Source organism: Sarcophilus harrisii, chromosome 3, assembly GCF_902635505.1.
Source record: "Sarcophilus harrisii chromosome 3, mSarHar1.11, whole genome shotgun sequence".
Taxonomy (NCBI): domain Eukaryota; kingdom Metazoa; phylum Chordata; class Mammalia; order Dasyuromorphia; family Dasyuridae; genus Sarcophilus; species Sarcophilus harrisii.
Genome location: NC_045428.1, coordinates 501555037 through 501582622, shown reverse-complemented (window position 1 = coordinate 501582622; position 27586 = coordinate 501555037). Strand labels below are relative to the sequence as shown.

General features: G+C 38.1%; 1 protein-coding gene across 9 annotated transcripts in view; it reads right to left on the bottom strand.

Annotated features, from left to right (window-relative positions):
* Positions 1-27586, bottom strand: part of FAM168A (family with sequence similarity 168 member A) — a 200808-nt gene that overhangs the window by 35289 nt on the left and 137933 nt on the right. For 3 of the 9 annotated variants that reach the window (XM_031961459.1, XM_031961458.1, XM_031961452.1), the window contains exons 3-5: positions 16626-16706; positions 13755-13781; positions 7-132 (exon numbers count right to left, since the gene is read on the bottom strand). In XM_031961459.1, coding sequence (XP_031817319.1) covers positions 7-132; positions 13755-13781; positions 16626-16706 — 234 coding nt within the window. Of the gene's footprint in view, positions 1-6; positions 133-13754; positions 13782-16625; positions 16707-18060; positions 18402-27586 lie in introns of those variants that run through there. The other 6 variants (XM_023499729.2, XM_031961454.1, XM_031961455.1 and 3 more) reach the window with 6 other exon arrangements.

The following is a 27586-nucleotide window of genomic DNA, read 5'->3' as shown; positions in this document are numbered from 1 at the left end:
ATTTACTGAAAGCCGCCGACGAAGCTTGGTAAGTTCGATTCTCGGTCCCAGTGTCCACCGGGAGGTGGAAGGTACCTTCAGTGGCACAGGACGATGAGGTCTGGGGCCAGGCCTGTTTCATCAGCAGCGTGGCTTAAGTGGAGACACAAGAGAGGAATTAGGCAGAAGCCATCATAAATCATACAGCATCCCCAGCTGGAGAGTTTAAATATCTACTCCCCCCACCTCCACCCTCTGTCAAAAACATCTTGTCAACTGAGAGTCCTATCAGAATTCCTTAGGAGTGGGAATTTCCTATTTCAACAAAGAAAAGGTTGAAATACTGAGACAAAACTTACCATTATGGGGTGGACTGGTACATTTACCTAAGAAGGAAGCACATCCCCGGCTCTGATATATTCTTTATCTATCACTATCTAATACTTAGAGTACTATCACTAATTTAATCCCCAACTAAGCTGGGTGATTTGCTGTCTAAATAAACTTTGATGACCTTCTCTACATCCCAAATGCCCTCCTCATTAACCTCTACTGAAATCTTCCTTGTCATAAAGGATAAGGTCCTTTATGACCTAAGATTACTGCTGTTCCCTCCAGGAATCTTCTTCCTTTGGCCTTTGAATCTTAACCATCCAAGCAACTAGAAATTACTTGGCCCAGTTTGCTTACATCTCTTTTGTGCTCTTATGTTCTTCTGTATTAAAGTTCCTTGTGTACATGTCTTTCATGATAATAATAACAATGATCTCATATTTATACAGTTTATAAAGTATTTTCCTCACCATATCTCTGTGAGATGAGTAGTGTTATTATTATTATCCCCATTCTACAGATGAGGAAACTGAGATTTAGACAGAGAAAGTGACTTGCCCAGGGTCAGTCATATAACTAGTATCTGAATCAAAACTGAATCTCAAGCCCCCTGCCTTTACGTTCAGTGGTATTCACATTACACTCAATGTTTCCACCTTTAAGGAAAGGAATCATGTCTTATCGGTAATCACAGAGCCTTGTAGAGAGCAGACACTTAAAATATATTGACTGAATGATTGACTGATGGATTGAAAGGTGGATATGTTGAAGGCAGCAACATGCAACAGATCCAGGCATCTGAAAATGTATTAGAACAAATCACAAAACCATAGAAAGCTCATTCAGTCCAAACTACTCCATTTTACAGATAGAGGACTGAGGCCCAGAGAAGGAAAAATGACTTGCCCAGGCCATAGAGTTGGAAGTAATAATAATAGTTAGCATCTCTGTAGTGTAGAACTCTGGTCTTCTGACTCCTAGGTCAGGACTCTTTCCACTATATGTTAATCAATAAAAAGATCTCAGGGTTGTAAGGGACCTCAGGTCATCCAGTCCAATTTGTATCTGAACAAGAATCACTCTAGAATGAATAGAATGAATAGAGTGGGCTCTGTCTGGGAGTGCATGGCCTTTTTCAGATCACAAGGATATTTAATAAATGATGCCCAAACAGTAGCAATGAAACTAATGAGTGGAAAAAACTTTTTCTAGGCTGTTCTCCCTTCAAAATGTACTGAAAGTACATGAATCCTATGACATTTGCCATCACAAAAACATTTTCTATAAGTTACATCCAATGAAGAATTATCTTGTCATCAGATCTGCTCTTCTCTGTACCAAGATTTAATACATTTATGTAAAATAGGTCTGTGTTCAGTTGTTTCAGCCATATCCAGCTTTGTGACCTCATTTAGGGTTTTCTTGACAAAGATACTGGAGAGATTGGCCATTTTCCTTCTCCAGCTCATGTTATAGATGAAGAACTGAGGCAAAGAGGGTTACATGACTTGCCAAGATCACACAGGTAGCAAGTTCTGAGGCCAAATTTGAACTCAGGTGTTCCTGATTCCAGGGCTGGTACTCTATCCACATCATCACCTAGCTGCCCCCAAATTAAATCTAGTTCATCCATCTATAAAGATTTACCTCTGTTTCCTATGCCCCCAAATCCAGCCCATTCATCTCCCTCAATGGATTTATCTTACAAGAACTCATGTGCTCAATTCATCAACTCTAGTTCCCTCATCCTACTTAAGCCAATCTCCTCCCCTTGTATGGGATAGTGGTGAAAAGTTGTGGGTAGTACACAGAGAACAAGTAATTTGCATGAGCTTGGTCAAATCACTGCCTGAGTTCAACTTCTTTATATGGAAAATGAGGAGATTGAATCATATGTCTCCCAAGTCTCTCCTAATTCTAAATCTATGACTCTTTTAAGGAATCTGAATTAGATCTCGCTTGCTCACATCAACCAGATCGAGTCCCATCATCTCTCAGCATTTTACTCTTTTGCTGAGCTAGACCTAGCACCATTACCTCCCTCTCCACACCCAATACCCAAATTTAGCTGGTTCTAATTCATTTACAATTAAATCTAGCTGGCTCATATGAAACCACCTAGTCCCTTTTCCTTGTTAGATCCATTCCCTTGCCTATAAGAAGCTAGTCCTTTAGGTAGAGAGATCTATTTTATTTATCTTGGCAAGATCCTGTCTTCTCTTCTCCATATCAGCTTCTTCATCCATCTAAATCCAATCTATTCATCTAGCAAGCTTCCATTTTTTTCACTTTTATGGACAGTCTACTTTGCTATAGCTAATCCTTTCACTTAGCAAAGTTCACTGAAATAGATTTAGTTCAGTCACCTAAATGGATTTACCTAGGTGTATCTGATAGGTCTATCTAGCTATCAGTTAATCCTCCATATACGCCTACCTGAATATACTACAGTCCAAAACTAAATTGCCTGAGATTCTAACTAAAGTTTTCAGAGGATATGAGAGTGGAGATGAGCAAGCAAAGCAAGGACCAGGAATTTAGGTAAGCCTAGAGGAATAAGGCAGCTGGCAATCTGAGATCATAATGTATAGTGAGTCAAGATACCCAATTAAAAAAGAAACAAATTCAAGGAATCAGGTAAGACTGGAGAAATTAAGCACAACTTGAAAGTCCTGGAAGACTAAAGGCCACAGAGTAGCAGGACCCAAGAGATGGAACTACTGAAAGATGATGAACATTGGCCATCCTTTGATAGAGATAAAATTACATACACATGAAATTTGTTTTACTTGACTAATATATTTGTATACAAATAAGAGTTTTCTTTTTCTTTTTTTTTTTTTTAATGGAAAGGGAAGGAAGAAGGGAGAGAAAATAAATGTTAATTTAAAAAAACTTTAATCTAAAAACAAACAAGTCTGCTTAAAAATTAAGTTTTATATGCATATGCATAACTAAACAAAGAATTCCAAATCTGTGGGATGGATTTAGGGCCTACTTACTTATTATTACAGAGAAGTGGACGAGTGAAAGATAGGCATGGTAGCCGCCACCACCACCAAAAACAGACTAGACAAGGCTTCAAAATCCTATCTATTGATTGTTCTTCTACCTACAATTTAAGTACATTTATAGATGTAAATTGTGTACTACCATGACATTAGAGACACCGAGGTTACATCACTAATCTTAAGTGATGCAATTACCTTAATATATCCATGAGTGACATCAGGATGCACTGTGGTCCTTTCTGGACTAATAGGACTACTCTGTAAAGTGATTCCAAAGCAGCCCTTTGTGGACCATATTACTCTTACATTAGAGAAAGAAAAGAAATCTGAGGAGGAGGGCAAATATATCTCAGGTGAGCAAAAGCCTTCCATACTGGCCACTGAGACTTTTCTTTCCTTCTTTGTGAGGCAATCAGGGCTAAGTGACTTGCCCAGGTTCACATAGTTAGCAAGTGTCAAATGTCTGAGGCTGGATTAGAATTCGGATTCTCATGACTTCAGAGCCAGTGCACCATCAAGTTGCCTCTAGGGCTCTGTTTTGAAGAAGTCTTGACATTATCTCCTCTAGTCCAAACAAGTATGCGAACCACCTACAAAATTATAAACTATACAGTCCCTCAGGGATGCTAAGCTATCTGAAGCCCCAGTGCTAGCTCAGGGCAGGGATAAGGAATAGTTGCAGACACCATAAAACGTAAAGATTTAAGAGGGAAGTCCAAGACTCACAAATGCTCAGCTCCAACACTCCCCATAGCAACATGGCCTTCTGATTCAATATTGAGGCCTGAATCTCAACTAGAAAGAAAGATTTCTACTTCTACTTTCTATTTCTACTTAATAGAGATTAAGATCTCTATTAAGAGTAGAAATCTTTCTAGTTGAGATTCAGGCCTCAATATTGAATCCTTTGGAGATTAGCAGTTTGAAGAAAGCCTGGTATGGCTTCCATTGTGGCTCTTTGTTTACAACTGAATGGAACCCTGAACCCATTTTCCACCTAAAGAACTACCCCCTTTTCTATTCCTAATATTCATTCTTTTGCCTATCTTGTTGGCCCTTTACATAGCAAAACATGACAGGATCTTGAGGAGAAAGAGGTAAATCAGAGAAATTAATTTCTTAAGAACACAGATCTAAGTCATGACCAGTTTTGTAGTAGATCCCAATATTCAGGTAATGTGATTTTCTTATATGATCCATCCAGAATCAATGGGCTGACTGAGGTGTTCCTTACGGGCTCGCTCTCCTTCATGTTGTTCAAAAGTTAAGACTTGGTCAGAGTGCATGTGAAGGAAACCAAAGTTATGCTATATACTGTCACAATACCATGACCTCTAACACAGTCTTATCTGAAGAAACAGAGAGAAAAAGAGCCGAGTGCTCTTTACAAAAAATGCTTAATTGTGGTTAATAGTAGTTAATAGGGGAAGACTTGGAAAGTGTTGTCAATTATGCATAATTCTATTTTGCTATGAAGAAGTCTCACCTGGGTACTCTGGCTTCCCTTGTTTCCACAGATTCAGAAGTCGACCTCCATGACATTTGGAGTCAGACTAAACACCACTCCAGAAACCCTGGACCTCTCTAATTTTATCTGCTATAGGTAGTTTCAAAAAAAGAGAGAAGCTAATGGTTTTGTTAGCAGCAGCTAATACCTTCCTGTCCTAAAGGTCAATTGCTCTATCTCACTAATTATGTTAAGATATATATTGTGATTAGACTTAACTGTTCCTCATTGACATGACAATACTATGCTGGGGCTAAAGTGGCTATTTTAGGATGTTTAGTATAGTGCTTGGTATGCAATAAATGCTTTGTGTATTAATTTGAGAGAACATTAATATTTTAAAGCCTTCTATCATAAAGAGACTTTAGGGTAGGAAGAAAGATTGTGAACTCCTTGATAAAGGAAGAAAAATGGGGGGAGAGGGTTGGGAGATAACTGCCACAAGAACAGAATAAATGAGATATATTTGGACACTTCTCAAAGGAGAGGAGCAGCTGCTGAGAGATGGAAGCAAAGTGGGCTGTAGTAGTAACAGAGAGCAAGGAGCATGTCTACTCCTCCAAGATCAGTGTGAGACAGCATGAAAGAAGAAATATCAGGTACATGACTGTAGGAGGGGAGTCAGGTCATCATAAGTACCAGAAGACTGAAGGAGAATAAGAAGAAGATGATTGTGATAACATGAAAAGTGTTAACTCTTCATAAAGATGAGGAATTAAAAGGTTAAAAAAACTGCCAGGCATCACAGAGATGATAGGCTTCTGAGGTAGAATCTGACCCCAGGTCTTCCTGATTTTAAGGAGGGAGACCTCAAGGGGCTTTCACTTAGGCCTTTATGAATTGTGCATCAGTGGAACTGGAAGAGTAAGAAACTATGTATGGTGCTATGGCAGGGGTCCAGAGCAGGCTATCCGAGAGCATGGATTTCTTAACTTGGAGTCGATTTATAGATTTTAAAGGGGCTGTGAACTCACATGAGGAAGAAATTACATCTTTATTTTCACTAATCTTTGATTTCCTTTACCACCCTATGTATTTTATTTTATGCATTTAAAAAGCATGATTCTGGAAAGGAGTCCATAGATTTCAACTGATTGCCAAAAGGCTCCATGACATAAAGATTAAGAACTCCTGATCTGGGGCATGACAAATAAAATAGTCCAGAAGAGGCCAAAAATTGAAAAGTCATGAAGCTTGAGGCTGAGGAGAAGACAGACCATGTAGCAAGTGCTAAAGGACAATACTGGCATCACTAGTTTACAAGCAACACTAGGGAACCTAGTCAGAGACATTTCTATCTAGGAATTGAAGAGCAAATTTTAGTGTCTTGGGCTGTAGAACATCCAATAGTGGAGCTGGGCCACAGTGACTTAGCTGAGTTTTCCAGAACACAAATTCTTTCTCAGAATTTCTCCATGAAGTTTTTGCCTTTGGCCTCAGAGCTATCACCATTAATAATTTTAAAATCCTCACTGATTTCTAAAGGATCAAATTTCCTGACCTTCTCTAAATCACTGAATCAGAGAAACGCAAATTAAAACAACTCTGAGGTACCACTTCACACCAATCAGAGTGTCTAATATGACAAAAAATAAAAATTTTGGATGTTGGAGGGGATGTGGGAAAACCGAGACACTAATGGAGTTGTTGGTGGAGTTGTAAACTGATCCAGCCATTCTGGAGAGCAATTTGAAACTATGCCCAAAGGACTATAAACCTGTGCATACCCTTTAATCCAGTAAAGTCACTGCTAGGTCTATATCCAAAGACATCCAAAATAGGGGAAAAGGATCCATTTGTACAAAAATATTTATAGCAGCTCTTTTATGTGGTGGAAACTAAGAACTGGAAATCAAAGGGATGGCCATCAATTGGAGAATGGCTAAATTAGCTATAGCATATGATCATAATGGAATATTGTGTTATCAGAAATAACAAGCAGGATTATTTCAGAAAAACTTGAACTTATACAAACTGATGTATAGTGAAGGGAGCCGAACCAGGAGAATGCTGTGCATAGTAACAGCAATATTGTTTGACAAAGAATTGTGAATGACTTAGCTTTTCTCAGCAATACAATAATCCAAAATAATTCCAAAGGATTCATGATGAAACATACTATCCGCCTCCAGAGAAAGAACTGATATTGATTAAAAATACAGACTGAAACATACTATTTTTCACTTTCTTTTCATTTTATTTTTCTTTTATTCAAGGCTTCTTGTGCAAATGGGCTGATATGGAAATGTTTTGCATAATTGCATATGTGTAACCTATATCTGATTGCTTACCTTCTCAGGAAGAGGGGAGGGGAAGGAGGGATAGAGTTTGGAACTCAAAATTTAAATAAAAATGTTAATTGGGGGGGGGGGGGGGAGATAGCCTATTGACTTTGTTAGCTGTTGACTTTGTCCTACCACTGCTATCCCAGCTATATTTACTCCCTCTTTCCCTTCTCTATTTTGCTTCCACATACTTCAGATCACAAGAGTGTATTTTCTAAAGTATATTCACAAAAGAAAACAATATATAAATTTAAAAATAATACCCTGGCAATTGCCTCCTGAGAGCTGCTTTTCTTTTATCTCCAGTCTCCCAAGGCCTCAAAGAATCACAACCTCACTGCTGCCAGTGCCACCACTACCTTCCATCAGGGGACTAAGCCTGAGGCAGGTGTGGCTCAGGGATCTGTGGGCAAGAGTTTATGGCAGGAATTGATGATCCTAATGATGTCTGGAGACAAAGGAATTTCTGCCTTCCCAAAGTCAGATAATTTCTTCAAATGAGTTGGGATTTGAAGACCTAAGGTACAAGCTCTCCCTGGAGTTTCCCAGCAGCTACCCATATAATTCTCCCACTGTGAAATTTGTCATACTATGTTACCATCCTAATGTGGACTCTCAAGCAATATCTGTGTGGAATATCCTCAAGAACAAGTGGTTAGCTCTGTATGATGTCAGGACCATCCTACTATCTCCAGAGCCTGCCAGGAGAGCCCAACATTGACAGTTCATTGAACACACATGCTGCTGAACTTTGGACAATCCCACAGCTTTTAAAAAGGGAGGGAGGAAGGGAGGAAAGGAGGAGAAGGAGGGAGGAAGGGAGGAAGAAGAGAAAGAAGAAGGAAGAGAGGGGGAGAGGGAGGGAGGGGGAGGAGGGGGGAAAGGGAAGGTGGAAGGAAGCTTGCTCTTTATCATCTTTTGCACTTCCAAGATTCTTTTCACTCAAAGTTATGAGATGACTTGTAGCTCTCATTCACAACAGAGACAACTAAAGTCTCAGTGCCACATTTTTCAGTATAAGTCTAGTTAATTCTCATTGGTAACTGCTGTCAACCTGACCTGATCAGATCAGTCAGTCAACTCCTTTCTGCTACCTCATGTTTCTGCTCCATTCAAAGCCCCAGAACCTGAGGCTCTCAATGATTTATTCAAAGTTACAGAGTTATTAAGGAGTAGAACCAGGACATTAAGTAAGCTCTATGCTCTCAAGAAAATGTCCTTAGTTATACAACTCTTCCAGAGCAGACAAGACAAATCTGTGAGTCTATAAACATGGCCGTGTTATCATTCTGGCAGGATTTGAATAAGCTTCTATGAGGAAAAAATCTTAAGAAAAAGATCTATCAATGAAGTGATTCTGACCAATTCCAATGGACTTGTAAAGGAGAGAGTCATCTGCATCCAGACAGAGAATTATGGGGACTGAATGTGGATTACAATATAGTATTTTTGTGGTGGTTGCTTAGTTAGTTAGTGTAGTTATTAGTCACTTGCCTTTTTTTTGTTTGTTTGTTTCTCATTTTTTCCCCTTTTGATCTGATTTTTCTTGTGCAGCATGATAAATGTGAAAATGTTTAGAAGAACTGCACATGTTTAACTTATATTGGATTACTTGCTTTCTAAGGGGAGGGAGGGAGAAGATAGGGAAGCGGGGAGAAAAATTTGGAACACAAGGTTTTACAAGGGTGAATGTTGAAAACTATCTTTTGCGTGTATTTTGAGAAATAAAAAGTTATCGTTATTATTTAAAAAGAAAATTAAGATCTATCCAAAAGTAGAATGGGGAGATAATGAGTTCACCATTACTTAATTTTCAACAAGAGATTGAATAAATATTTGTCAAAAATGGATTCCTTTTCAGGTATAAGTTGGACTAGATATTCTTCAAGGTCTCTTCCAGTTGTGAAATTAGGAGGCAAATAATGCTGAGCATGAGATTTGAAACAGAAAGCAAGATTAAGTCATGAACAAGGAAGAAAATTAAAGGAAACCAAGTGACTAGAGAAGATTCAAGAGGACATACTGAGAGGTTTGCTAAAGGTACTTCTAAGAATGAAAGCTATTTTTGACCTCCCAGTAGCCATACAGCCTGGAATGACACAGACAATGGGAAATCAGATTAGCATCTCTAGCACCTCTTCATTCCACCAAGAAAAAAAAAAAAATCAAGAGTCAAAGACTTGTTATGACTTTAACCAATAAGTTAAGGGCATAGGTTGGACCATGACTTTGCCCTCTACTGCTAAGAGGATAAAATGAACCCTTTTGCTTAGCATTCAAGTGCCTCTATGACCTGACTCTCTTACTCCCTTTCTGTATATATTCTAACCATACTGGAATCAAGAAAATGTGATGGAAATGGCAATAAACTTGGGGTCACAAGCTCCGAGTTCAGATCCCAGCTCTACAAGTTACTATGTGACCTTGGGCAGGTGATTTCCTCTCTCTGGCTTCACTTTTCTCATTTATAATGAGAGGCTAGAACAGATGAGCCCTCATGTCCCTCATAGCTATAGCTCTTGAAACCCAGGTATCTTCATTGTTCCTGATCTCATCGCACCCTTTTCCATCTATATGCATTTGTGCAGGTTGACCACTGTCCCTAACGTAGAACTGATCCTCGTCTCTACCTGTGGAAGCCCTTCTCTTCCTTCAAAAATCACATCAGATTTTTGCCATGAAACCTTTTTCTAATCCCAATTGAAAATGACCTTTCCCTGCTCAAAATTTACTAGAATTCTTTTGCTAGGATCTACCTTTTGTGAGATATGTTAATAGCATCTATCCAGATCCTAAGTGTTTATTCCCTGGGGCTCTCCCATAACCTGACTAATTTTGCAAGCAAGAACTGTGTCAGTTTCCAGTACCAAATACACATTACAAAATATGCACTTAACCCACAACTGTTGTTTTATTCTTAGGAATCTAGGTTAACTTGGTAGTGAGCTGGCCGTCTCAGGTGTGCCCCCAGAAAGATCGTTGTTATGGAATGTCAGAATCTCAGTCACTAAAGGGAAATTCTTCCCTTCTCGATGGTCTTTCCAATGCTTGAAGACTATCATGTTTGTGACAGTCTTTAACTCTCTCCAGATAAGTGTTCTCATTTCCTGCAGTGGATGTGGCAGAGTCCATGTTGCCCTGGTTGCCCTCCTCTGGAATCTTCCTGCTTGCCAATATCCCTTCCAAAATGTAGTATTCAGACCTATACAATACTCTAGATGTGGTCTGACCTAAGGAAAGAGGACCAGATTTCTGTCTTTCAAAGCTAAGATTAACGAGACTTAACTTTCTCTTCTGGAAGCAAAGGCAGCTATCCCAGGAGTTTCTTTTGGGACTTGCTGGACTAAGTTTGGCTATATCTGAAGGACTGGAGAGTTTCATGCCTCTCTTTAACAGGTGCCTTGCTAAGGGGTTTATATCTAACATTTTATTTTTAACCCAGGTTCAAAGTTCATACATTTCTCTAAGGGGCAGTCAAATGTTAACCAAAGTTAATTAAATATAGTAACTAGCAAAAGAACACTTACTGTGTTGCAGGGCCCTGTGCTAGGTACAGTGGGAGACCACAGAAAAATATTATTCATTATTCCCTGCACATAAACAGTTCACACTCTTAATTAGAAAGATAAGATGCATAGATATGAAATGGTTGGGAAATGAAACAGCTTATTTAGTAATAAAAACAATGAAAATATTACTAATGATGTTATTTTTTTTTTTTAACAGGAAGCAAAATACAGTTAAAGATCAATGGACAAGACACCTGCATTCAAACTCTGTCTCTGCAATTTCCTGGCTGGATGACTTTGGGCAAGTCATTTAACTTTTCAGTTCCCTCACCTGTAAAATGGGAATGATATCATGTTCACAATCTACATCACAGGGCTGTCATGAAAGAGATGCTTTGTAAAGAAGGATTATAATTACTTGAAAATAGTATCTAAGGGATGTGCTCCTACTTCAGACAAACAAAAATGGCTGCCACAGACAGGAAGGCAAACTGTGTTCTCTTGCAAAGCAGAAGGGATGTCAAAGAATCAGAGACTACAGAACATCAGAGCTGGAAGGAACCTTAGAGTCCATCAAGTCCAATATCTTCACTTTACAGAGGAGAAAAGAGACTCAGAGAAATGTCTTATCCAAGGTGACAAGTCAGCATCAGGATCGGGACTAGAAGCCAGATCTACTGTTCTCTGCACCAGGTTTTTCTGCCTAAAGGCAAGAACCTGGAGCAGAAGACTTCTGGTGAGGTCCCTGCCAGCTCTAAGATCCATGATTCTATGATTTCCCTGAAGCATTGAGATCACAGGAGGGAAAAAGGACCCAGGAAGGGAATGCTGACAGTAAAGTCCCAGAACAGAGCAGAGCAGTGGGAGGAGTATTTAAAGAAAACAATTATATGTGGAATTAGAATATTAGGAACAGGAGGGACCTTAGAGATCATCTAGTCTCACACCCTCATTTGACATCAGAAGAAATGGACAACCAAAGGGGGAAAATGGCCTCTGCAAGGATTGCTCCATTCAGTTTCCAACAACCTAAGCTGTTAAATGCTTTAAACTTTAGCTTAGAAGTGTAAGAAGTATTTAAGGACTTTATGAAGGCTTTGTTTTAAACATTTCCCCAACTAGCTTTAAGTGGCTGTGGTGGTGGTGATGATGGTGATGGTCATGAAGAAAATGATGGCTCAGACTTATATAGCACTTTGTAGTTTTCAACACATTCATTATCCCATCTGATCTCACAACAGCCTTGGGAAAGAGGCAAAGAAAGGGACAGTTATCTGAGGAAACTGAAATTTTAAAGAAAAAAAGTGACCTGATCAAGGTCACACAGTAAGCTATAACTTGAACTCAGGTCTCATCGATTAATCATCTATATATAACTGTCAAGGGAAACCAGCATATGCTGAAAAGTCAGGGTGGCTATCTAGAGACAGCTGGCAATCTCTCAAATGAAACAAGGGGGAAGGGGCCCACTCGATCCTCATCATTCTTTATCTCCTACAAGCCTGTCCTTTTGTTGAAAGGCCTACAGATAGTCTGAGAGGGGAAGTATAGGAATGTTAAGATCTGTGGAAACAGCAGCTGTGCTTTGATGCTGCAGTAACCTGAGTTCTTATCTCATTTTCTCACCCCATTCCTGAGTAATTTACTCCTACTGTCACCAAGAATCTCTAATGGAAAATAACTTTCTTACGGAAGAAGGCCAAGCGCCTTCCTGTCTGTAGGCCTAGTAAACCACAAGATGTTAAAGATGGAAGGAACTTCGAGTTCAGGAGGTTCAGCTGCTACCAGTGTGATTTGTGCCTAAAAAAAGTTAAAGGTCTAGTCAGGGGTCCTCAAACTTTTTAAATAGGAGGCCAGTTCACTGTCCCTCAGACTGTTGGAGGACCGGACTATAGTAAAAACAAAAACTTTGTTTTGTGGGCCTTTAAATAAAGAAACTTCACAGCCCTGGGTGAGGGGGAGAAACGTCCTCAGCTGCCTCATCTGGCCCACGGGCCATAGTTTGAGGACCCCTGGTAGTCCTTCACTTAGATAGAAATAATTAATTCATTAATAAAAATAGCATCTTCCCTTTCTATAACATTTTCCTCACAACCACTCTGTCATAACCAGTACAATATCATTATCTGTATTTTACAGATGAAGAAACATAGGCCTTAGAAGGGGAAATAACCTGCATATGACTACATAAATACAAGGACAAGGATTAGAATACACTGGTACTCTGCATCTAAGGCTTGAGCGCTTTCTATTAAATTATACCTCTATCATCATTCTAGTCAGGTGGAATGATGTCCTTCTCCAAAAAATGGAGAGAAACCAATGGATGATGAATTTTTTTAAAAGAACCATTCTGCCAAGAGACAATGAATGGTCTGGGGGTATCATGAGAAGTTTGAGTAATGTTAAAAGCTTTTGTGTACTTTAAGTCAGAAGACCTGAGTTCAAATCCCATCTCCACAACTAACTTGTTATGTGATCTTAACAAAATCACTTAACCTCTCCGAGCCAGTTTCCTCATCTGTGAAATGAGTAAGTTTGTAAAGATACCTCTAAGGTTCCTTCCAGCTTTAAAGTATTTAATGTTAAGCCATTTAACTCTAAACTCCTCTTTCTTCACCCATAAAATGGGAACAATATTATATGATATGATATGATAGCTGCTGTGAGCATCAAAAGAAATAATGTTTATAAAGCACTTTGGAAAGGTTGGTCATTATTACTGTGTCACTTGACATTATGATTGAGGACAGGTTGTAGATTGAGAATCTCCTTCTGGTTTGCAATCCCCTATTCTCACTTGGTAAGATTGTTTTAATATTGTTCTAATCCATAATTCTTCATCATTAAATATATCTGCAATTAATTGATTCCATATTTCCACCCAGGTTTGTTTTCCCCTCTGTGAAATAAAGGAGCTAGACTAGATGATCTCTATAGGCCCTTCTAGTCCTAAGGTTCTAGGACATCCTAGCATGGTTAGGGGCCCTCTGGGGGTCATTTGAGGGATCCCCTTGCCCAGCTCTATGGCTTCTGGGAGTAGAGTAGGGAAAGGAAAGGCAGAGGGGCTACTGACATAATGAGAAAATACATAGGCTATAATACAGATGAGGAAAAATAGTTCTCCTACCATAAGCTGAATGCAGGAACTGAAACTCTGTTGGACAAAAATGTTAGTTGAAATTACCGCTAAGAATTTGTGCAATGATGTATATACCTCATCTATGTAAACAAACTCTTCTAGAAACAGCAGCTTAGCTCAGTATACAACTTCCCCAGAGGGCTCAGAGGCAACTGTGAAGGCTAAAAAATGATTCTCTGAAGCAAGAGGATGAACTGCCAGCAACAAGAGCCTAAATTTATCTATTCAACTATTGTGTTTGTTCAAATCCACAGCTCAGTTAGGAAAGGCCCTTCAGTGAGAAGTCAGGTTGGACTGTGTCTGGACCATGGCCTGGTTCATGGATGTTAGAAAGGGAAGGAACTTTAGAACAGGAAGTGTTAGACCCCAGAACACAAACCATCAGAGCTGGAAGAGACCTTAGAATACAGAATGCCACTCCAGAAATGGTCCTTAATCTAATTCTTTTATTTTTCCAATGAAGAAATTGGGGCCCAAAGACAAGAAGCAACTGGCTAAAGGTCACAAAGCAAATGAGTTCTCAAACTGGTCTGGCTTTTTCCATACCACTTCCCTTCAACTTGATACAGGCCAAAAGATTTTATTCATGTCTTGTGTATTCTATTTGCACTTTTGCTTCCAATTGAGGCCTCTAACCCAAAAATACCTCATCCCACCTCAAGAGGAAGGACCATGTTTTCAGAAGACCAAGGATCTTTTTTCCCAACAATGCCAGTGACCTTGGACACATCAGTTTACCTCCCTGGGACTCAGTTTTCTCCTCTTTAAAATGAAGGGATTAGATTAGATGGTCTCTGAGATTGATTTTGATTCTGATGTTTTATGATTCTAATTGTTTTGCCTCTTACTCATCAGACAGTAAAGAAATGGGAGCAAGTTGAGAAAGCTTCCAGTGATAAGTAGGTTTTCAAGATAAACCAATGAACATAAGGTTATCTATGTTCTCTGCTAATGACATACTAGTAACTACAATAGTTGACTGAAAATAGCTTTCATTTAAGTTTATCAATTGATTTTCTGGAAATGTAAAAAAATAAATTTCAATCCTATAACCCGTTTTCCCCAAAGGCCCATTTCCCCTCAAGCTCTGATTCGAACATTTTACAGACCCTGTAAAAGGCTCAGATCTGGGTTCAGTCTAATGGAGAACTTTAAGGACAATCCTCTCAGGCACTAGATCATCTCTTTATGCTCAGAAACAGCAAGTGCTACAAATAAGGATTTGATTTATTGTTTTGTTGATCATCTAGAATGATGTTAATATTGTCCAATTAAACTTAACAGTGTGTCACACATAGTCAAGAGGTTTCCCCTCTGCCTAGGAGATTGTTAACATTTACAGCACACCTCTGATCTCATGTCACCTATAAAGGGTTTGTCACTTCTGAGATGATACTAAAGGAGGGAGCTATGGTGCAGTATAAAAGGCTGTAGTAGAACTCAGAAGATCTGGGTTTCAGTCCTAACTCTACAAACTCACCGTATGACTTTAAAGAAGTTCCTTCTACTCTTTGAGCCTCAATGTCCTCATTTATAAAAGAAGAGAGAGGTAAGAATCAGGGATTGGACTTAGACGGTCTCTAAAACCCCTCCCTGCTCTGACAACCTATGTCCTCAACTGTAACATGATCATCCAATACTTGCACCATTTACTTAAAACACTTATTTTGAAGGAAAAGTTCTTGACCTTCTATAGAAAAAGAAATTATTATTATTCTCTGTGTAAAGACTCTTCTAGCTCTGACAGTCTGTGTTCTAAGGCCCCTCCCAACTCTAATGGCATTCAGTGTTCTCAAGCCCTTTCCAGCTCTGCAGAATAACATCACTACAACTAAAATAATTTATATATTTCTATGGCACTTTAAGGTTAACATGGTGCTTAACGCAAAAACAAAAATATAAGTACAGGTATTATTAGACCTGTTTTACACATGAAGAAATTGAGGCTCCCAAAGGAAGGGGAAATTAAGAAGAATTAAATGACTTTCCCATTGTTACATGTTACAAATGTCTTAAGTGGATTTCAAGCTCCAAATTCTGCAGTGTGTGCTCCAACATTTTATGTTTTCAAGTCCTTTCTAGCTCTGGCCTTAGGTGTAAATGGGAATAGTGCAAATAGTGCACTTGCACTATTTGAGTCAAAAAAGTGTTATGTGGAAATTTGCAAACCTTCACATGCCACAGAAATGTCAGTTATTTTTATTTTTTTTCTAGCTTTAACATTCCATCAGTCTATGATTTCAGGATGCTTGTAGCTTTACCATTCAATGACTAATTGAGATAATGAATAGGAAAATGCTGTGAAAAATAGAAAATGGTGCAAACATCTAAGATGCATGTTCCTCAGTGAGCTGTGTCCCATTTTCAGTTTTTCCATTTGCTTCTCTTTGTGACAAATGACTGAGCCAAAGCAGTGGTTTGAAAGCTTGATATATTTAGACTCTTTGATGGCAAGTCTCCAACATATAAACACCTGTCAACATGTTCAATGACTGTATCTATTTCTCAACTGAGATCTAAGAGGAAAAAAAAGAAGGCAAAAAAACGGCTTTATCTTTTGGAATGAAGGCTAGGGCCAGGGCCAGGGCCAGGATTTTTTTTTGAAAAGTGGGTATCTATACCAAGGAGTGTACCCTCCTTTCCTTATCTTTCTTGTCTACATTCCTCCAACTCTTGCCCACCCAGACCCAAGGTCTAGCTCATACCTTCTCCGATATATTCAGTGCTAGGGGCCTGGGTAGGCTGAGCCTTGAGCATCCAAGTACAGGAAATAATTTTTCCAAGCTGAATAGCATAGGTACTGGGGTTTTATACCCCATTGTCCTATCCCCACAAGTCAACCTTCTGTCTCCTCCTTACCTGGAGCATAGCTTGGGCTATTGGTTGGATACAAGCTTGGGTTGTAGGTTGGGGCAGCTGTTGGGTAACCAGTAGGGTAACCTGCAAAGAGAAAACAGATATTAATAATGAGATAAATAAAAAATGTTTTGGGGGTATATCCAACACTTACTTTTATCAATTTATCAGATACTAAGTGAACCTTCCAGGTTCAAAGACCCAGATCCAATTCTATTATAGTAAAATCAAATTCTGATGAAAAATTCCCCATGACAAAAAATGACACAAATCCTAGTTTGCATTACTTTTTCCTTGTAAAAACAGAATGAGAGGTGCTTCTAATCTACACATCAATTCTGAGAAGCAGCATGTAAAGTCATAAATAAGCAACAGTGGGAGAAAGAAATGCAGTATAAAAACTAATCTGGGGCCATTTAGTACAAACAAGGGCAAAGAATTCTGCCCAAAACAGAAGTGCTATAGGTGAGCAGACCCAAGTTTAACATTAAAATTCAAAATGAGAACCCTGATTCACAGAACATATGAAAAAGGCATTATATATGGGTAAAGAATATGTCCCTACTTTGAAAAGGAAACATATAGATAATTTATTGGGTATCATCTATCAAGATATCCTATTGCTATTATCTGATCCAAAGGTACTGAGTTCATAAGGTCCTGATTTTGTGGGAGAATTCAAGGAAGAAGACCCAAAGAAGTGCTACCATTTGGGAAAGTCTTAGTTGTCTTGAGTCTCAGTCTGATTCCAGCCCCAAACGTTCAACGATAGTGATAAAGGATACAAGAAAAATGATGAGTGAGAGAAACAGAAAAGGGATCAGATTAATAGGTGAGCTCTTCTTATTAAGATTCAGTTCCTATACGTGCAGCATGGGAGAAGAAATACTGGTGGGAAAACATTGTTGTCTTAAACACAGGAGGCACTTAATAAATGTTTAGCTATATTGAGCTATGAAGTTTCAAAAGGATCAGAGGAGCCTTAAGTCATTTGTCATGGAAGCCACGGGGGAAACAAAAAGAAAGGAATGTGTTATGTTATTGGGAGGGGAGGGGCTCGGGGGAGAGTGGAATAGTTGTATTGGAGAGAAATACTTGTTTGTCCAAGGACTTCCAGGAGCTGACTTGAAGAGAACTGAGGCTATACACCCTAGCTTTCTGTCAAAATGCAGCTACCGAGAGAGATTCTTTGTTACATCATAGCCCCATCTCGACAATGACCAACTAAGAGTTGATAGTAAAAAAAACTTGGATTAAATTCATGACTCTGACTCTTATCAGCTATGTGACTGTGAAGGAGTCATCTTAGCCTTCTCATTTAAAACAGGTTTTACAATGTCTCATAAAGCTATCAGGATGAAAGCATTTAACACACTAAAAAACAACAAAAATTAGCCATCTGAACTATTGTGAAAAAGACAACTTCTTACTCACCTACCTGACTTCAAATAAGATGGGTCCATAATGGGTGACAGAAGCTGAGGACTTGATTTGATTTAATTACTTAACAATAACACAACATAATTCTTGTGTATTATTGTTGAGAAATGTGGCAGACACCTCAAGAGGATTACTGACAAGGCTTTGTTCCTTAAATATCAGAAATCCCTTTGTTCCTCCTGTCCAAATGGTAGGTGACTGACTGCTGGCCTTGAATCTTCTACCTGATGGAATGTTAAAGCTAGAAGAAGCTTTAGAAAAAAGAAAAATAACTGACATTTCTAGGGCATGTGAATCAACTGAATTTCAGATCAGGAGAAGAGTGAAATACAATGGATATTATTGCTATTGTTCATTTTGCATTCCAAGAGGATCGTAGGATGATATCTTGAAGTGAGGCAGAAGGTGACAAAGCCATCAGCCTCACTCTTAGAGAATCTTCAAAATCCACTGGCAAGACAAAATCAAATCTAATGGCCTAAGATGCAGTGGGTGACCTGGGTGTCTTCATCCTTAGAGTGCTCTACGTGAGCACTGAGAACTAGGTGCTCTATATAGTGCCTGCTTTAGTGGCTTTCATGGCAGAATTGTTCTCATCCATCCATTCTACCAGAGAAAGTCTTCACTTTCTTGGGGTACTTAATTTACTGATGGGTCTGAGGCCCATTGATTATGCTCAATATGGTTTAACCTATTTGCCAAAACAGTTTTACCAAAGCTGCTGCACAAGCTACAGTTTGTTGAAATCACAGATGAGAGTTGAATAGTGGACACCAAAGATGGATGAACAACCTGAAAAACGACTGGAAAACCCTCACACCAGAGGGGTGTTTCCACAAAATCCCATACACATACTTCACATTGCCTCCGGAATATTCCCTCACCTTTCTGTGCCTTCCTGCCTCATTAAAAGTGTTCTGCTCTGATAAGAAGGCAAGAACAGATGGATTCAACTGGGCCAAGGAAATGGCATCAGCAGGGAAGGTCAAAGTATATGGCTTTGAGGAAAAAGCTGGACATTATTTGTGATTGTAAAAAGCTTACCCTCAAAGGAGGAGGAAAAAAGCTTGCTCTCTAGAGAGCTTTTCCATATATATGTGGGCACAGAAAGCAAAGACATATACATTCTTACAGGATCATTGAACACTAGGATTTATAACTAGAAGGACCTTAAAGAACACCAATTAATCAACACCCAGAATTGCTGTTAGGGCCAGATATGGCTCCTAAGCCCCATATGGACAGGACAAACTTTCAAAATAGTTAACTGTTGGTGTTTTTTCTTCTTTAAAATATAAGAGTTCTCTCTGGGAGAGAGGGTTTCTTGGGGAGGTTTTCCAAAGGCAGCTTTAGTTTCAGTTACAAGTAAATAATCACCTAAAATCACAGCCAGCTGATAAAAGTTCAGATCTTTTATTGTGTCCTTCAATATAGCCCGGTTAGGTTTCTTAGAGGCCTATCTTTCTGCTTGGTTCTAAGAGCTCTTGCAGCTTTATCCTTTGCTTCTGCCTCTGTTTTCTTCAGCCTCCAGCCAGCACCAAGGTGGAAGATGCAATGAATCTCTCTTACCTTAGAGAGAGGGCTTGTAGGCTTCCTTCCAGAGTGCTCCTCTCCGACCCCAGTCAATGTTCACAAGAAACTCTTTCAAGCTCTAAGAGCTTCCTCTATATATATGATCTCCCAAAGGTTAACTCCTCCTTCTGGAGGCAGGGCTTAAGGGAGGTGTAAATTCGGGTATCTCATACTAAACCATGTGAACCCCAATGAGTACTTAAATATTTCTTGCTTCTATGAACTCTCTAAAGGTGTGAATACAAGCATCGTTTCTATCAGTTGTACTTATTAGTACCTTGTTTCAAAGTTCTGGCCCAAAATATCTCCTTCTAAGATCAAATCAATCATATTGAACCATACTAAATTAGATAATTATTGTCTCTATCAATTCTAATGGCTTAACAATTTGTAAAGATTCCAACAGTTAACCCCCAGCAATCCTTGCATGAATAAGCATCTCTTGCCATTGCTCTTATTCTAATTACTCCCCTTCTTCCCTCTTGTATCTCCATCATTCCCTGACTCTTCTCTGGTGAATGATTTGACATTCCTGGACCTTTTTCCCATGGACTGTCCTCTATCCCCTATTTTCCATCATTATTTATTTGTACATATTATAACCAACTTATTAAACAGAAATCTCCTCGAAGACAGGGTACTATTATGTTTCAACTTTAGCTCCTCAATGTTAAGAATGGACCTTTTATAATAAAGGTATTTAATGTTTGTTGAAATTCTTGTTATGAATGGATTTCACCAATTTCTTTCCATTGCAAAGAGTTCGCTGCGAAATTCATTATACATTTTATATTTTCTCTAGGAAGAGTCAGGACATTATAGAAGCAAGTTTCTAAGTAAATTCGCTAAAAACATTGAAATGCTTTTACCTCATATTGTCCAATAGGTTCACACTGCATAGAGTTTCTAATGTTTCCTAAAAGGAATTACTGAAGAGATTCTCTATTTCTAGGCTGATTAATGAGGCAGCTCTTATTCAAAGCAAACTCAGGCTTCCATTCTTACAATATATTAATATGTACAACTTGCTGATACATAAATTAAAAGGAGCTAATAAATCATAATCCCTGATTGTGATGGGCTGAGGCAGGAAAGGAAAGGATAGAGAGAACAGTATGACATTCTTTAAAACAAGGGCTTTACTCTCTAACATCTAAGAGGAAATTGATGCTAGGTGGCACAGTGGGTAGAGCACTGCATCTGGAGTTTAGAGGACTTATGTTCAAATCCCACCTCAGAAACTTACTAGCTTTGTGATCCTGGGTATGTCACTTAAATCTCTATCTGCCTCAGTTTTCTCATTTGTAAGATGAGAATAATATCACCTACTTCCCAGGGTTGTTGTAAGGATCAAATGAGATGATATGCACTATATGAAAAGCACTATGTAAAAGTTTACTGTTAATACTATTATTTATAGTTACATATACTATCTCCTCTGATTCCTCCTCAATCCCAAACTTTATCCCCAGTGATAAGAACCTTTCTTCTAAGACCTTAACATAGCATTGTCAGCTAAGCAAAGAATCTCAGTATCCAAACAGAGTTCAATGGCCATCTAGGTCAGTTCATACTTGAACAAAAAATTCTATCCTTCAACATATTTGACCAAGCTTTGCTTTGGAACAGAGTAGGAAATCTGTTGTACTTTTGGAGTCCTCTAATGATTAGAAAGTTTCTCCCTTACATTTTTTGCTTCCCTAGTTTGCATATAACATTCTCTTCTCTCTCCTCCACCTTGTTTTGTTTTTATTATTTTTTAAAATGAGAACATTTGTTCTTCCCTGATTTAACAATAGTTCTCTCACTTTTCTCTCTTGGCTCAGCCCTAACTCACTAACTTCTTCTATCTCAACACCAATATTGCTCTTGTTTTGAAGATGCTGTGACACTTACCTGTGGGCTCACCTCTGATTGATGAGTTTCTTCAGGAAACAAATATTTCATGAAGAACCCGGGTCACTCATGCCTATTTCTCTTTAAGCTCAAGTCTGAATTGACCTAGATAGTCATTGAATTCTGTTTCAACGCTGAGATTCTATACTTATCTGATATTAAATATTAAATTATTAAAAACTATTCCTGGGGATTGGTAAAAGAGGAAAAAATATTGAATAAAATATCACCTTAAAAACCAGAATGGCCAAATGGTTTAATAAAAAAAAAAAGGTACAAAACTTCTCTAATAAAAAGTGCATATTGGTCAAATGGAAAAAGAGTACAAGTCTCACTGAAGAAAATAGTTCCTCTATGCCCAAAAGGCTATAAAACTGTGCATACCCTTTGATACAGTAGTACCACTACTATATCTGTATTCCAAAGAGATAATAAAAGGGGAAAAAGGACCCACATGTACAAAAATGTTTACAGCAGTTCTTTTTGTGGTTGAATTGAAAATTGAGTGGATGCCAATCAATTGGGGAATGGCTGGATAAGTTATGGTATATGAATGTAATGAAATATTATGTTCTATAAGAAGGACAAACAGGTTGATTTCAAAAAATCCTAGAAAAACTTACATGAACTGATGCTGAGTGAAGTGAGCAGAACCAGGAGAACACTATATAAAGTAACAGCAAGATTATGTGAAAATCAACTGTGATGGATTTAGTTATTTTCAGCAATTTAGTGATCTAAGATAATGATAAAAGACTTGGGATAGGAAATGCCAGCCACATAAAGAGAAACAACTATGGAAACTGAATGTGGGATGGAAGCATACTATTTTCATTTTTTTTCCTTGCGTTTTTTTCTTTTCATTCTGATTGTTCTTTCACAACATGACTAATATGAAAATATGTTTAAAATGATTGTGCATATGTAACCTATATCCGATTGCTTGCTGTTTTGGTAGGGTGGAGATAAGAGAGGGAAGGAAGAAAAAAAATGGCAACTCTAAATCTTATAAAAATAAATGTTGAAAACTATCTTTACACATAATTGGAAAAATAAAATACTACTGGATTTTTTTTATGAAATTATTCCTGAGGAGTCAGAAAGGTATAGCTTTTGGGGCATAGATGTAAATTGCTTTTCAGACTAGCTAGATTAGTTCACATTCCATCAGCAGTGTATTAATGTACCTGTTTCCCCACAGCCCTTCCAGCATATCATTTTCCTTTTTTGTCAATTTTGCCAACATGGTGGGTATGAGATTCTTTCCTCAATTTTCTCACATGAACATATTTTCTTAATGTATAATATTATCTCTATTAACTCTCCTGTTAATTTTGAATAAGCTATATAACACATTTTCAGGATTATATTCCAGTCATGCTTTTCATCCTACCAAATTTTAATAATACCTATGAGATTAAATTTGTTTCCTTGTATTAGATCGCTAGTTCATTTTGTGTAGCATAATTATACACTGCTTATACAATGAAGCCATGGATTTTATTACTGGCTCTTTATTCTGAGTTAGCCTTATATACTTTTGGGCATCTCAAGATCTATTCTTTCTACATCCTGGCTTCTACCTATGGTTCCCAGGTTGGTGGCTATACACTGACAGTTTTGATTCAATTCACTATACACTAGACATCCTTTTCAGGGTTTTTAAGGTATACTACATCCATGACCAAGTACCTATTATTGCTATATTTTAGTACATGTTCCAGAAATTCACATTCCATTCTCAAGTACCATCTTCTTATCAAGATGTTCAATTCCCAAGTGTTGTAGCACTGATTAAAAACAAAACAAAACAAAACAAAAAAAACAATACCTGTTCTTCTATCATCTTCAGCATCTTGCCCAGGATTTCATAATATCAATACTTATATTATACCACTAGTCTAATAAACTTATTAAGTAATATTGTACCTAACAGTTATCTGTACTAGTATCCTCTCTTAGAGTGTAAGCTGCAAAGACAGAGTCATACTTATATAAATTTTGTATCGCTTCTAATGCCAAAGACAGTGTTTTCAGTAGGTGATAAATGTTTATTGAATGAATAAATAATATGGAAAGCAAACATTGCTGGATTTGGAGTAAGAGGATCTAGGTTTGAATCCACGTTCAATCAATCAGTCAACAATATTTATTAAGTGGCTACCACATGCTGGGTACCCTGCTAGACACAAAGTACAAAGTGGTCCCTACTAAGACTGCATTTTCATAGGGGAGACAACAATTACATTCAGATACAGTGGGTAGTGAAGTGAAGCAGGCGGGGAATTTTCTGGGAAAGGCAGTCACCTCACTGATATATAGCTATGAAGTACTCAGTCCCCCAACTGCTCCATGATCTCCTGTGGTATTCTTGAAAAGTCACCGAGCTTCGGGAGCTTAGGGATCTCTCTGTCACACCAACTTCTCGTGTGACCCTGGGGAATGGGAATTCCTATGACCAGAGAATGAAGGAATTTTTACCAAGATGACGCCTTTCAAGCAGTGGAGGAGCTATCTAACCCAACTGATTCTTGGATTCTTTCTTCAACATTTCTAACAAACTGTCACCCAGGACAAGTGGCTGAGCTGGAGCAGACTGTCTGGAGTTGAGGCCAAGCTCCTCATTCCCACATTCCTACTTCAGTCCACCATGCTGAATCCTAGGATTAAATTACAGAAATGAAGATTTCAAAGAATCTCAAGTGCTATGGACTGATACAAAGTGCCCAGAGCCAGAAGAACAATCCACATAAGTGCTTCTATGGTCTATAAAGAACAACAATGTTGAAACATCAAACTAGATTGAACAAACAAAACGAACTAAGTCTCTAGAGAACATAAGATGAAGAACTTTACCCACCTCTAAACAGAAAGCTGATGGAAATAAGGTGCATACATTTTTGGACAGAACAATGTATGGATTCCTTCTGAAACTGTGATCACTATAGTTTTTTAAATGCCCAGAAAAGAACAGAAAGAGTTCAGAAGCATAGACAAGCAGGAAAGTTTTGAAATTAAAATCTAGATTTTATTATATATTTTAAAAACAAGTAGTATGATGTAAATTTTCTTGGCTTCATACAGAATCTATTTTTTGCATTTCTGCTATGTGGAAATACTCTTTATTGAGTTTAAACTTGGAAAATGTGGGACCTCTAAGGTCCCTTTAAAATCTATGGCCCTTAAGATGAAAAAATAATGATGAATGTTGAAGGAGATGCGGGAAAACTGGGACACTGATGCATTGTTGGTAGAGCTGTGAACAAATCCAACCATTCTGGAGAGCAATCTGGAATTATGCCCAAAAAGTTATCAACCTGTGCATACCCTTTGACCCAGCAGTGCTACTACTGGGCTTATACCCCAAAGAGATATAAAAGAAGGGAAAGGGACCTCTATATGCCAAAATGTTTGTGGCAGCCCTGTTTGCAGTGGCTAGAAACTGGAAAATGAATGGATGCCCATCAATTGGAGAATGGTTGGGTAAATTGTGGTATATGAATGTTATGGAATATTATTATTCTGTAAGAAACATGAACTGATGCTAAGTGAAATGAGCAGCACCAGGAGATCATTATATACTTCAACAATGATACTGTATGAGGATGTATTCTGATGGAAGTGGATTTCTTTGACAAAGAGACCTAACTCAGTTTCAATTGATCAATGATGGACAGAAGCAGCTACATCCAAAGAAAGAACACAGGGAAATGAATGTAAACTGTTTGCATTTTTGTTTTTCTTCCCAGGTTATTTTTACCTTCTGAATCCAATTCTTCCTGTACAACAAGAGAACTGTTTGGTTCTGCACACATATATTGTATCTAGTATATACTGTGACATATTTAACATATATAGGACTGCTTGCCATTTAGGGGAGGGGGTGGAGGGAGAGAGGGGAAAAATCAGAACAGAAGTTAGTGCAAGGGATAATGTTGTAAAAAAAATTATCCTGGCATGGGTTCTGTCAATAAAAAGTTATTATAATAAAAAAAATAAAATCTATGGCCTTATTATTCCAAAATCTTATGAATTATGTTAGGAGGAATATGGATGTCATGGGAAAGTAGAAAGCAAAGTAAAAGTTCCAAACTTTTATCACAATGAAATAGGCTGCCTCATGAGAAAGAATGGTCCCCCCATCATTGGAGATATTAAAGCAAATGCTGGATTATCCTCTGTCAAGGAAATTGGAGAGAAGATTCCGGCATTGGGAAAAACTATATTCTCTTATTTTGCTTGAATTTGAGCAATACTAATGATAAGAAAAACTGACATTTATGGTTTGCAAAGTATTTTACAGAGCTTTTCAGATAAAACTCTCAAAAGCCCTGTCAGGCAAGTACTATGAGTATTATTGTCTCAAGGAAATCAAATCTTAAAGAAGTTGAGTGACTTATTGATCATGCTCCCTGACAGGACAATTCAGGGCCATTACAATGCATTTTTGGAAACATTTTGGGGAGCACCACATACATTTTCTCTGCATGCTAGAGCCTACAGTACTCTTTTTTGCCACTAGATGGTACCTCTGCAACAGTAAGGTGATTATTTTGAGGGCATTCACATGGGGGCTAAGTTAATATGGGAGATGTGCAGCTTCCATTGAACAGCATTACAATTTTATTTTCTATCAATATACTCGTGTAAAAACTTTATTCAGAAGTTCATAAAACCTGTTCATCATAATTATCCTGTTGTTCACAGATGAACTGTCCTATTTTTGTAGATAAACAAGTGGGGTTAGAGAAGTCACACAATACTCTAAATTGCAGAACTGGGACCTGAAGCCAAGTATGGCTCCTCCCCTTTCCATCTGACAAGCTATTTAAACTGACAAAGAAGGGACTAAAATTAATGAATGGCAGTAAGCAAAAACTAACAATAATTGTGGAATGATTAGATTGGTCAAACACTAAAAGTTCATGAATAACTATGATGAACCTGGATATTCAATAAGCAAAGTAGTGACATGGAAAGTATTTTATCCAAGATATTTATGTTAGAATAAACACTGTGTGTGGAATATTTCATAGAATGGAAGACATAGTTAATATATTGGGTCTTTTAATCAGCTGCTTTTTCTCTCTTTGTTCTTTGTCATGAGAGATGGCTTACTGGATCAAGTAAGGGACATATTTAGAAAAGAAGCTCATGTAAAAACAAAAGATATCAGCTAGGAAAAAAAAAAAAGACTGGATACCAGAGTCAGTGACTAGATGGCTAAAAAATGAGGAAAGCATCTCACTTCTTACTACAGGCTTTAGACAAGAAAGGCAGGACATGTTCAGCAACCTTGTTCAATATTCACTGATATTTTTCAATTAGGACAGCTAATTGATGTGTCCAGGAAGACTCGTTTTCCTGAGTTTAAATCTGTCCTCAGACACTTTCTAGCTGTGTGACCTTGGGCAAGTCACTTAACCCTTGGATTCCTCATCTATAAAATGAGAAAGAGAAAAAAGTGGCAAACTCCAGTATCTTTGCCAAGAAACAGAGTCACAGAGTCTGACATGACTGAAAGACAACTGAACAACAAACAATTTTACAATCAAAAGTCAATTGTAAAAGTCAAAGATTAATTCCTCAAATCCTCAAAAGCTTCTTTGGGATCCTCAAAAGCTCAAATACTTGGACTTTTTGTTACTATAGATTTCCATAAATTCTTCTAAATCCCAACAAAATTTAATAAATCATCAAAGAAATGTGAGACTGGAGTTGTGGTTGCTTAATCTGTAACAAAATAACAAGTTCACATAGAACCCTACTTAACAAATGAGAAGGGACCGAAGAACAATGAGATGAGACTTTTAGAATGCAGACCAGAATGCCAACACTAGAAGGGGCATCTACCTTCTCACCAACAAGAAGGAGCTATTCACAAGCCCTGGAGGCAAACTAGGCACTGTAGGCTGGCTCTAATTGATACAAAGCCTGATCTTATTCTAGGGCAAAATGTTCCTTTCTGCAACTGGACCCCATTGCTCCAACTTCTGCTTTCTTGGCCAAAGTTTCTACATAACAATCTTTCAAATCCTTGAAACAGCTTTCATATC